The sequence below is a fragment of the Engystomops pustulosus genome, chromosome 2 (genome assembly GCF_040894005.1).
Source record: "Engystomops pustulosus chromosome 2, aEngPut4.maternal, whole genome shotgun sequence".
In the NCBI taxonomy this organism is placed as follows: domain Eukaryota; kingdom Metazoa; phylum Chordata; class Amphibia; order Anura; family Leptodactylidae; genus Engystomops; species Engystomops pustulosus.
Window position 1 is genome coordinate 166,591,195 of NC_092412.1, and position 13,216 is coordinate 166,604,410.

The 13,216-nt window shown below is 42.0% G+C and overlaps 1 protein-coding gene and 1 long non-coding RNA gene across 6 annotated transcripts in view; one reads left to right on the top strand and one right to left on the bottom strand.

Annotated features, from left to right (window-relative positions):
- Positions 1–1,571: 1,571 nt before the first annotated feature.
- LOC140118856 (uncharacterized) lies at positions 1,572–5,333 on the bottom strand. Of its 2 annotated transcripts, XR_011853270.1 has the most exons (4): positions 5,134–5,333; positions 4,365–4,437; positions 3,926–4,019; positions 1,572–2,587 (listed from the first exon to the last, which is right to left on the bottom strand). It is a non-coding gene; the product is annotated as an uncharacterized lncRNA (long non-coding RNA). The 2 variants fall into 2 exon arrangements; XR_011853269.1 differs by lacking the exon at positions 4,365–4,437 and having other exon boundaries at positions 3,926–4,035; positions 5,134–5,329.
- Positions 5,033–13,216, top strand: part of NAV1 (neuron navigator 1) — a 436,382-nt gene continuing 428,198 nt past the window's right edge. The window contains exons 1-2 of one of the 4 annotated variants that reach the window (XM_072137230.1): positions 5,033–5,349; positions 5,787–6,310. In XM_072137230.1, the coding sequence (XP_071993331.1) occupies positions 5,800–6,310 (511 nt within the window). In that variant the 5' untranslated portion in view covers positions 5,033–5,349; positions 5,787–5,799. The remainder of the gene's footprint in view (positions 5,350–5,786; positions 6,311–13,216) is intronic. The other 3 variants (XM_072137232.1, XM_072137231.1, XM_072137228.1) reach the window with 3 other exon arrangements.

Genomic DNA, 13,216 nt, shown 5'->3' on the forward strand with positions numbered 1-13,216 from the left:
TAAGTGGCGTTTCGCCTGCCCGACCTGCGTCCTGGGGACCCGAGGACTTCGCTCCCCTTCTGGGGGTCTTTTTGGCTTTGGGGGCCAGGGTAGGTCCCCTCCTTCTAAGCAAAAATAGGCACCGGGATGCAGAGCTCTGTTAGTGTGCGGCCATCAGGTCCAGGGTCCAGCCACGCCCCCTAGGACATTTCACTCTTAGAAGCCAACTATTAGCCCTCACATGGAAAATAGCCCCTAATTACCTGGTTGCCCCTCCAACTAAAGCAATAATAGACTGTTGGAAGGAGCTACATGCCAGAGCACCTTCAAAAAGTCTCTCCCGAAGCTGTAAACTTGCCCACTGATGTGATATAAATTAGCATTGGAAGACACACAATGAGACAGTGGAGAAACAGGGGTATCTTTGTATTATCCCAGCTAACAAATAACCAAGTAATGATACCATTCCAAACTTTACAGAGGAAATTCGAACTTCCAAGCAGAGACATATTTCTCAGGGCAAAACACATAGTGGAGAATATACTGAAACAAGAGGTGAGATACAACCCCAAAATACATACATTATTATCCGCTGAAACGAATGGATTGAAACCAATTTATAACTTAGCATCTGAATGCAACATTTTCCAGAAAATACGATCAATGCAGAATTGGGAATCTAACTTCAATAGAGTATATGAAGATCTAGAATGGGAAAAGGCTATCAAGGTATCTCATGTAGCACTCAAGTGCACATCACACGTGGAAAATTTTCTTAAAACATTATTACTTTGGTACCTTACACCGCATGGATTACAGAAAATCTATCCTGGCTCCTCCTCCTACTGCTGGACATCATAAAGGGGGAAAGGTTCTCTCTACCAAATAATGTGGGGTTGCCCTAAGATACAAAGATTTTGGGAGGAGGTATATAAGGTTCTAAAACAAATGTTCTTGCATCTACCTACACTTAATTAAGCGCAAGCCCTTCTCCACCTAGGGATAACAGAATTCCCTTTTCCGACAAGAATCCTACTATGTAAACTATTTACAATTGCAAGGGTAATTATCACCCGACACTGGAAAGAGGAGGAGCCTCCAAAAATAACGGAGTACATAAGGGAAATCAATACTATATTCAATTACGAGAAGTGTTTGGCTTATGACTTATTAAAACACCAGCCAATATCATGCATTTGGGAACCATGGACTTCACACCCATCTTGTGAGACAATAACAATGTAAGGTATATAAGGGATTGGGAATTTGTATGTTAACTTCCTTGCACAGATCTTGAATTCATGTCTACACAATTTATACCCAGCACCACAATCATATGAACCCTGTGAAACACATGTTAATTTATGTTGTTTAGTCTCTGTTGAGACGTGTTAGTAACAGTAAAGACAGAATGCTTAGATACTTTGGTACATAGGTAATGCATGAACGGTAGTCTAATCCGAACGTATTAACAAGTATGGAATATAGATAATTGCATGAACAACATTATATTCAGAGTAGCATGTTTGCATGCAGACGAAATGACTCAAAGACAAAGTATAATTGTATTAAAGCATTTATTGAGGATGAATGGAATGCTACATGACACTATTGTAACATGTAATACCGACTGTTTATTGCATTACTGTTCATATATGTGTTTAAATTGAAAAAACCTAATAAAAATGATTGAAACAAAAAGTAAGCAGCTACAAGTGCTAAAACAAATGCAGCAGTGTTACAATGGTAGCGTTATCCGTGACACTATACAAAAGATGGACCATGCACAACCATCAAGGTAAGGTATGTGTCAGCACACAAAACAAGCAATGGAATATTTGTAAAAAGAAAAAGGAGTGTGCCAAAAGACAAAAGTCAATAAAATACAATAAATCTTTATTTCAACAACATTAAAGAAACTCCATCAAAGGCATGAAGGACAAGTTAAAAACAATTAAAAAAACATGTAATGATCAAGTGTTTGGCGCAACCAGGTACGGTTCACCAGACACACACCTCCTCTAAGAAATGTAATCTAGCCCCTAGTAATGAGTAAGTACAGTACAAAGAAAACAAAGCCCACGCTACCTAGCACCCCAAAGGGATAAATAGTAACTAGCCAAAGCAATCAAGGTAAGACACTGAAATAAATAGAGAGGTATACATTACAAGTCAGTTATCAAGAAGCAGGTGTACAGAGGTCGGCATCAATACAATAAATCATCAGGGCAGTTCAATAGTAATGGAGGACGTGGAGGACTCCCCACGCGTCCCGTCTCCAAATGGAGACTTCCTCAGGGGTAAGAGTGTCCTCTAGTGTGCCATGCTCCCTTAAATACTCCCCATCATACCTTTCAACAGGTGTATCTCCAATCAGTGGAGCAGTGTGTTCATCGCGAGAGCCTGATGTGACGTCAAGCTCTACTAAAAAGGATTGCGACATCAGGTTGCTAGGTGCTGAGTAAACATTGTGTACACATCAATAGAGATCGCGATATCAGGTTGCTAGGTGCCGAGTAAACAGGAAGTTTCTACTCAGGCTACTCGGGAGCCTAAGTATATGACAGAAGATCCGTTTCTAAGTAGATAGTGCAGCCGACGATGTATACTAGATTCAAAATAGAAAAGGCAAAAAGGTATATAGTATCCCCTCTAGGAACGCCGTAAATTTTAGACATGAATCTGATAAAAAGATTAATAGAGTTTTTGTCTATATACATAAGAATCAGAAGATTGTGAATCAATGAACTACTCACGCGAGCGCTCATTCAAATTGCAAAAAATATACAGCAAACTATAGCTTCAAAAAAGTTCATCTGGAGTCAAATAGACTACTATAGATCTTATCACTGAGGTAGGTCCTATATACAATAACGTGAAAGATGTACAGAAAAGGCAACAACATATCTAATAGACATACATGTCAATTTAAAGTGAGAAACAACCCAAGGACTACTTGCCCTGTACATCCCATGGTGAAAAGTCACTGTTGTATTAAAATTGAAGTAGCGTATAACAAAGTGATAAAAAGATTACAAAAAGAAAAAAGACCCCAAGACAGACTTGGGTATATTATTATCGACGAATCAAAAAGTATGTTTAGAGTTAAAAGAATTTATAATTATTTATCTAAATACAAATTTGAGCAAAGACAATCACATCAAAGTAAAGTGCAAAGTATAGTGCTAATGAATAAAGTTCCACAGGGGTGACATAAATACAAAAAGGCGACAACGTATGTATACATAGGATACAAAGCTGTACACATGGGGTTGTACCAATGATTTATCCCGGATAGGTAAGTATTAGAATTTCAAGGAAGGATATAGGAAAGGCACGTATGACGACACGATAGTCAAAATGAGCAAAAGCAAGTACTGAAACCAGATCTAGTAATGTATAAAGTCAAGCGGTCTGCGCTTTTGTAGGAAACCTAAATAAACAGGAGTCACAAGGGTCTCAGTCATAGTAATCCAATAAGTTCAGAGCAATGTAAAATTAAAATTGGAGTAAGTTCTATTATGAGCCATAAATAGGGTTTCAACATATGGCACAAATAAAGTGCAAGAGTGTTGAAAGTAGAAGGACAATGGGGGGCACAACAAGGGAGCAGACAAGAATGAACACAGAACAAAATATAACATATGGCAATCCACCATCCCACCAGGAGTAAAGGAGCTGTAAACGTACGGAATGATATCCATGCTGATCCAAAGAATTTCCAATTATAAAGGATATCTTGAGAGGATGCAGTATTCTTCATGTCACTATGTATATTATTAGACAGGAGCAGAGATTCACTTATAGTGATTCAAAGGGTAAGTAACATAATATAAAGGAAGAAAAATATTATTATGGTGACAAGCAAAAGAAAAATACATGTGTAAACCAAGTAGTACCAAGTAAATGCAAACCATTAGTTAGTGCATAGTATGTATAAACTCACACATAATACTCCGATGAATATTGACCACATTCTTTGGGGGCATGTTCATGTATATTAATCCTCCAGATGTCTTCATCAATGGGAGTACCTTCACCTGTTTTTATAGAAACCTGTGAATAACAGATCTTCATTGATACCATTCCAATGGTAGCATTATCGGAAACGTCCGATAACGCCAACATACACCACTGCACTGTACACTAGAAATGCCGGACCACTCTCAAAGCGGTACAGCGTATTCATGGGGGGGGGATTAGGGGCAGTGACTGCCGCATGACACCTGGCAGTCACCTCTGGCCTATGGAGAGGGCGGGGTGGTCTGGGGAAGACGCAGCGCCACGGACCGCCCTCTGCAGTGTTTGATAGCGTTATCAGAGGTTTCCGATAATGCTAGCAGTGTAACACTGCTGCGTTTGTTTTAGAACTAAGAGCTGCTTACCAGTAAGCAGTTCCTAGTGCCGTTTTTGAGGGTGACAGGTCCTATTTAACGTACAAAATGGCTGCATCCAAAACTAAAGAAGAAACAAAATTTAGTTCGTTTTAACATTGGAGCTGTAGCTACAACATTATAATAAAACATATTATTATACAATACAGATATTTAAAACCTAGTTTCAAGCATTGGAGCTTGAGGGGTTAAACCAAGCCATCCCACTTATCTCTGCAGTCAATGTCCTGGATTTCAACCTACAAGCGATATGTAGAGTAGCATGTGGTATTCAGGTTAAAAAAATAACAGTGCAGGCTTTCTCGATATACAGATGCTGGTGAAAATGCGTCGGATATACGTGAGAAATCTGCAGCTAATCCTCCCTGCGCGAGAATTTGGGCGAGTCTGCAATAGCTGCTTAGCCCTCTGGGGGGCTACGTCCAAAAAGCGCTAACAATGAGTCTCCATGAGCTCAGAGAAGAGAGAAGGGAAAGCGTTTTGCCCACAATCGTGAATCTATTAAGGCAATGCTTTACAGACGAATCATAACCAAATGGGCCATTTCTCAGACGTACACGTTGTTACCGACAGTGAGAATGCAAGCTAGGCCATAGATTTATTAGTTGACTCCACGAATCTATTATCTCACTGTGTGAACGTGGTTGGACAACTAGTCTACCTATAAATACGTAGACCCAATGACCCTTACACAATGCTGCACCTAAGGGCCGCTTTTCTATTCTCCTTCAATCCAGCCACATAAGCCTTTAGCTCTAACCTCTCCCCAGGAGTCCCTCCTCCTCTTTCTTCGTCTCCCTCGCTCACTCTCTCCCGCCTCCTTTCTGACGCTGACTCTTCCACCCGTTATTTCCCTCCTCCTTTTCTCTCAGCATCCTCGGGGACATAGAGAGGAAAGAGAAAGCGGAGGGAGTGCCCTCAGTTCCAGCACCGTAAGGACCAAAAAGGGGGTACGCTGTCCTTCCGATCGCGATCGGTATACATTGGACATCAATCGCAGCGGATGTGTTACTGCTTGGGCAGCGATTTCTTTCATTAACTTCATCAATATACCCCTCCTCGGCTCATGCTGTCGCTTTATCGTCGGTCCTACATCCGCTTGCTATTTTGTCCTCTCTTTCCTTGTTTTTGTACTTCCTCCTTTCCTCACCACAATCTTTTTTTTTTACAGGGATAGAAAATGGTGTTCTATCCCTGTAAAAAAAAAAAGCCATCTTCATCCCCTTGCTTTTCTTTCTCCATTTTGCTTATGCCCTTTTTTCTGACTTACTGCAGCTTCATTTCTCATGTACCTTAGGCCACTAGTTTGCCAGCTTGTCATTAATTTCCTGCTTTCTGTTTTAAAGCCATATATACACCTAGCCCTAGATATGCCATCCTACTAATATTTCTTCTCTGTACTCCTTGCTCCAGGAAAGGAGGTGGAATGATGCAGAGGAAAGTGAAGCCACCCTCAGGGGTGGGTCCAGGCCGCTCTGCAGAGTTGCGTGTTTTTCGTGGCCCCTCGAGTACAACCCAAGAATCTCGTCTACCTGGAGCACCTCTTAGGCGCCAGCGGTCTCTTACCAATCTGTCTGTGTTAACGGATGCTGAGAAGAAACTACGTCTTTGTGGTCCTGATTGGTGTGATGATCTATCTGCAGTGACGCCTCCGAGGAACCATAATGCAGGCCCTGCATCTCCTGCCATGTCTAGGGCACTTTCTCGCTCAGAACACTCTCTTCTACAACCCAGGACACCTAGTCGAATTCCTCGCGGTCCATATGCTGAGGTCAAACCACTCGGTAAAATGGCTGACACAACCACTGGTGGCACCTCAGCAGATGATTCTTCAAAAGAACCTTCTGATGACAAGAAGGCATTCCTTAAAGTTGATCCTGAATTAGTGGTGACCGTGCTTGGAGATTTGGAGCAGCTGCTCTTTAGTCAGATGTTGGGTAAGAGTAAAACACAATTATGAGTATGTAAAGGAATTTTAGAATATATTTGTACAATATGTTTGCCATTCCACTGTAAGTTCTACTTGAAATATATGCTTCAGTAGTGAAATGATCATTGGTTGTCTTTAACACATTCCTGTCAGTGCTAGACTGTAGGGACGCACCCTGGTAAATCTTATTATCAGGAGTTTTAAGTAGAAATAAATAATTTCTTATGAGAAAAAGTTAGACTGTTGCTGTGCTGTAGTGGTTTACATATGATATTTTCCTTACTTGCATTGGCCAACAAACTTGCTTTTGTTTTTTAAGTTTAAACATATTGCATTGGGTTTTCTTCATGCTAGATTGTAGTAGTTACCTGCAAAAGAACTTGCTCAAAATTGCCACTGCCAATTACCATCGTTTCAAGGTATGACATTCATTTTTTACAGAGCCTCATAAACTATAGCATTTGGGGTGATTTATCATGCCTTGTACCAGTTTTCTGAAAATGGTCAATTCCTGGCTATGCCACTTTCAAAACCTACACATCATGTTTTTTTTTTAAGTGGGCATGGAGGAGGGGCGGGTAGCAGGGAGCATTTACTAATGCCTGGCTCAGGTTATAGCTAAATTCTTTGCCAAGCAGGACTTGACAAACAATTCATCCACACTCACAATGGGCCCGAGCATCTTGATATATACATTACGTGGTAAGCTGTTGGGGGGGAATGTTAAAATAAAGGCCACGGGCACTGGTCCATAAAAAAGTATTTTATTTAGTGCAGCCGTGTCTGTTTTAACTGTTGTGTGAATCTGCCCTTAAAGATGGATGATCTAGTTAATAGAGAAAGCAGCAAGGGGACATCTGACTGCTGCTTGCTTGGTTGTGCTGGCAAAATGTAGTCCGTACGTTAATTTACTGTGGTTACACAAATAAGTTGAAAATAACCAGACTACTATGCTGTAGTTAAGATCCAGAGTAATGTTAATAAGTTTTACAACTTTCGACAAATTGATGTTATTGTTTTCATGATGAAAAATTATAAATTTCCCACGAAGAAAAAGTTAGGCAGAGCGTTGCTCCGTCAGATTAGTGGAGCAGATGGCCGCGCATTACCGTACTGCTCCATTAATCTCTATGGAGCTGACAGAAATTTCCGCTCGGCGATGCCAGTCTGCTTCATTAGTCTGAGGAACATTTTCAAGATCTGAGGGGGACCCCCACCGATCAGCAAGTTAGGCCCTATCCTGTGGACAGGGCCTAACTTTCCCTCGTTGGAAAACCCCTTTAAACTCCTGGCTGCCTTGGTAACTGATTGTCGCGTCCTGATGGCGTCACGGGGCACGTTGATGGCATTTAAATGGTTAACACCAAGATCGGTGCTGGTGACTGTGCAATATGCCTGCGCCCGGTGAGTATTGAAGAGGTTCATAAACCCCCTCCTGCAACAGGACGATCAGGAACGTCCAAATGCAGGAAGAGGTTAAACAACCCTTAGGGCGGGTTCACACGTTCCGCTAGCGTCGCGTTCGTAACACAACGCTAGCGTACAGGGGGCGGGGCTCGGGCGAACGCATATGCGTTTCCAGAGAAACGCATGCGATCGGGTTATCAATCGCTTTCCCTTCCCGGGAAACGCATATGCGATCGCCACAAGCCCCGCCCCCCCTTTGCGCTAGCGGAACGTGTGAACGCGCCATTAGGGTGGTGGCCCACGTGGCGTTTTTGTCCATTTTTGACCTGTTTTAATTAGGATCATTGGTAAAACCTGTCAAAACGCATGCGTTTTTTAAACGGACTGCATAAAAACGAGGCAAAAACGGGATCAAAACACCACGTGTGCCGCTGGCCAACTGGCAGTGTGCGACTGGCAGTCGCCTGGTTACGTAGAGGATAGGTTGTGTAGGTTTGTTCTTAAGTTGAATTTGAATGGAAGTCAGAGCTGTGCATTTTATAATTGTAACCCCAGCCCAGAATTTTTTTTTTGGTCTCTGTGACAATTGGATTTTAAAAATGTTGTCATAAGAACCAGAACTAACAAAAAAGCTTAATTGCAGAAACCTTTTACCGCGGGATAAGGGTGATGACACACGTAGCGCTTTGTCTGCGCTTGCAAACGCAGACAAAGTCGCACCCACCGGGGCGGGCCTCGGTCCGATCGCATCAGCGTTTCTATGGAAATGCCTGCGATGGGGAACGAGCCGCCGGTGTTTTGCGTTAAATGAACAAGTGCATGCGCAGAACGCAGGCCTTCGGCTGCGCGGCCGCGGCTCCGGAGCTACTGCGCATGCACAGAAGGCCAAAGATGCCGAGGGAATCGGACGAGGGCGCGCAGCTACCAGGAGCTGCGCGCCGAAGATTACCTGGTAGGCGGAGTAACATGGCTACTGGGGTGTGGAGTAGCCGCGACTAGTAGACTCATGTCCGGCTACTCCACGCCCCAGTAGCCGCATAAAAAAATTTGCATATACCTGCTATAAAGTTTTCCAAAAGACACCCGGGACGTGAGGATTAGCCCAAAAAAGGGCTATCCTCAAGTCCCATTCATCCACCTACCACCCCTTCTACCTTTATAGGTAGAATCGGGGTGGTAGGTGCCCCTTAACTACTTCTAGGTAACTTCTACCATGGGAAGTGACATCCTGTGAAAAAGTCTTGTCAATTGCAAAAAATTGGTGAAACAGAGAATATATATATATTTTTATATTTTATACATACACACCTTAAGGTTACCTGCATGGCGAGAGAATAAGAACGTGTGCAAGCCGTATTTCTATGTGTTTCTAGCACACATCCTTGTTTACTCATATGGGCTCTTTATGGCACTCCTGACTGCACTTTAACAGTTAATACATTGGGGCAGATTTACTTACTCGGTCCCGTCCCAATCCCGTGGTGCGTTGTCCGACGAGGATTCGGGTCTGGCGCGATTCACTAACATTGTGTGTCCGAGTTTCTACGTGTGTCGCTGCTGCGCCGAGATCCGCCGGAGTTCACCTTCTTCCTGGTGCATGTGAGCGCTTGATCTTGCGACACAAATCCTTTTTTTAACCCCTTCGCGCTCCGCGGCGGATATATCCGCCACGGAGCGCAGTGACTTAGCGCTCAGTGGCGGATATATCCGCCACGGCTCCTATGCCGGCTCGGCTCTGGATCAGAGCCGAACCGGCATCGGGAAACACGGGGTGCCGGCTGTAACTAATAGCCGGCACCCCAGTGTAACACCCGCGATCGGAGTTGTCTCCGATCGCGGGTGCTTAACCCGTTAGATGCCGCGGTCAGCGCGACCGCGGCATCTAACAAGTATCTGGGGGGTCTTTCCCCCACGATCGGCCCCCCCGAACCGTTTTCGGGGGGCGCCGATCGTTGCTATAGTAACTCTGGGGTCCGATCTGGACCCCAGAGTTACTAGCAAGAATTGCCAGTAAGATGGCGTCTGTGACGTCATCTTACTGGCAAAGTGCCAGCCTATGCAAGTGCATAGGCTGACACTGATAATACTCTGCAATACATGAGTATTGCAGAATATTATCATGAAGAAGCAATCAGAAGATTGCTTCTTCATGTCCCATGGTATAAAAGTGAAAAAGTGAAAAAAAAAAGTTATTCAATAAAAAAATAAAGTCATAAATCACTAAAAATGCCCCAAACCCCCAAAACATATAAAGAGACATATAACTCAAAAAAAAAGTCTAAATCATAACACAAACCCCACATATATAGTATCACCGCGTCCGTAACAACGCGTAGAATAAAAGTAAATCATTATTGAACCCCCACGATAAACGCCGTAAAAAAAAACTGTTATAAACCCTCCAAAAATTATGATTTTTACCTTTTCAATCCCACAAAAAATGATATAAAATGCGACCAAAAAACCATATGTACTCAGACATGATACTGGTGCAAAGTACAACATGTCCCGCAAAAAACAAGCCATCAACCAGCTCCGTAGCCAAAAACGTAACAAAGTTATGCCACTTGGAAGATGGCAATACAAAAATTATAGATTTTTCCCCACATTAGGGTTTTGTTTGACAAATTTAGTAAAACGTAAGAAAATATATTCATGTCTGGTATCCCCGTAATCGTATCAACCCATAGAATAAAGATAACATGACTATTAGTCTATACGGTGAACACCAAAAAAAAAAAAGTCAAAAATCCAGTACAGAATTGATGCTTTTCTACTCCTGCCCTCAAAAAAAGTTCCTAAATTTTCAACAATAGGTGATACCAACCCCAAAATGGTAACAATGGAAAAAGCATCTCATCCCGCAAAAAAAATGCCGTCACATGGCCCCAATAACGAAAAAGCGAAAATTTTATAGCCTTCAAAAGGGGCCAATGAGGAAACTAAATTCCTGGCAGCTGCAGCGCCCTCCTTCCCTTCTGCGCCTCGCTGTGCCCCCATAAAACAAGTAACGGCCACATGTGGGGGGTCTTTGTACTCAGGAGAAATTGCAGAACAAATTGTATGGTGGGTTTTCTCTTTTTATATTTTGGAAATGTGTAAATTTTGGTGCTAAATGAACGTATAAGGGAACAATATGACCATTCTAAATTTCACCTCCATTTTGATTCAATTACTATGAAGATCTCAAGGGGTTAACAATCTTCGTAAAAGCTGTTTCTGATAGCTTGAGGGGTGCAGATTTGAAAATGGGTTGGTTATATAGGGGGTTTTGATGCTAAATATGTAAAATTTCATTCAAAACTGTATTTATCCCCAAAATAGTCAATTCTGAAAATCCGGAAAAGCGATATTCTATTTGCAAGCCGCGTGACGTCAAAATAAATTATCCAGATATTTCAGAAATTATGAAAATGTAAAGTAGACAAATGGGAAATGTTATTCAGCAACTTATTTAGCTGGTAAATCTATCTGCCTGAAAACGTGATGATTTAGAATTTCGAAAATGGCAAATTTTTCAAAAAATTCATCACATTTTCTTTTTTTTGTAAATAAACGCAAAACTTATCTGCCAAAATTTACCACTAAAATGAAGTACAACATGTGGGGAAAAAACAATCTCAGAATCGTTTTGATAAGTAACAGTGTTCAAAAGTTATAACCATATAAAGCGAAGCAAGTCAGAATCCAAAAAATCGGGCTGAGCCTTAAGCTGTAAAATGGCTGCGTCCTTAAGGGGTTAATTTCGCAGTTTGTCCGAATCTGTTGTGTTGTCCGACGGCCCTCCCCCCAATTGCTGTCGCGTGCAAGCCGGCACCGTGCGCCAAAATCCCGGGGCAAAACGGAAATATTCGGGAAAAATCGACGAAAGTGCGGCGTTCGGACCCTTAGTAAAGAGCCTCATTGCATTAATTTGCTGCATATTTTGGTGAATATACACATGTGGGGTATGTATGAACTTCTACATATTTTAGTGGAAATTTTGAAATGTTTGCTGCAAAGTTGCATGAAGGTGGCACATGCACCCAGCAGCAATTATGAGTGGAGGATTCAGCCACGTTCACACGTTACGTTTTGGCCTGCATTTGAAACGCAATGCAACAGTTGAGGTGATTTGCCTAATTACTGTTAACATATGTGTTTAGAAAACGCATCCTAAACGAGATGTTAACGCAATACATTAACAACGTGTTAACACACACATGGGTAATGCATGCGTTAACATTACCCTAACAAATGTAAACAGTAATGAAAATCACATCTCCTCAGCTGTTGTAATGCATCTTAAACGCAATGAAGACACAACCAAAAATGCAACATGTGAACGTGGCTTAAGGCTGCGGTCACATGTGGCGTTTTGAACCCGTTTTTAAACAGTCAGTTACAAAACCGCATGCATTTTTTAGAACCGTTTTTTGAAAACGCATCCGTTTCTGACCAGTTTTAAATAAATATAAAATAAAAGAAGTGCGGGACTCACCAATATGTGCAAAAGTCCTTTAATTACAGGTGCATAGTACAGGGAAGGAGCGGGGCTTGGCTTTTCTAGCGTATTCTCAAGCCGTTTACGTCATCCGTCCGCGACGCGCACAATATATGCGCCGGATGTTGCCAAGGGAACAGTATAAACATACTAAACATATAACACGATGTACATTGTGAAGGTTAATATCGTAATCTGTGCAAAGTAAAAACAACAACAGCAGATTACATCCAAAGGACACCTATTGATATATAAATTTATAGTTGCAATTACATGCAGAAAAGCATGTAAAATGAGTAAGTCTCGCTTTTTACTACAATAGCACTTTCAAGAAGTGCTACAAGAAAGGGACAACCACTGGAATACACTGTAGTCATTTTTATCATTCATTCCCAGAATCCCTACTGTATCCCTAATGTATCTACTTTCCTGTTTGAGTAGAGCCCGGTTCCTGTCTCCTCCAAGGGGGTCCATCTTAACCTGTTCAATGCCTGAAAATTCAAGCACTTCCGGATTCCCTTCGTGGCAACTTCTAACGTGTTCAATGAGTCAGGGGCACCCATTTCCCGAACTTATGGATTTATAGTGTTCCATAAATCTTACGTATAATCTACGTATGGTTTTCCCAATGTAAAAAAACTTACACGGGCAAAACTCAATGTAGACCACGTAAGTAGATTTACATGAAATGAAGGAATGTACCTTTTGTGTTATGCCTCCAAATTGGATCAGTTTCAGGTGGCTATTGTATGTACAGAACTTGCATGCTCCACATTTGTAATTTCCTTTTGGAACACCCTTATCTAACCAAGTGGAATGTGGTGTAAAGAATCTACTGCGTACTAGCGCTTTTCTGACTGTAGAACACCGTCTAAATGACACGCGAGGGCATTCCATAGTAATTTCCTTGAGTTGAGGATCCTGTTTTAGGAAATCCCAATTCTTTCGGATGGCCTGACGAATTAGATTCTCGCCCGGACTAAATTTAAATGAAAATGTAAACTTTTTCTTACTGTCCCTTAC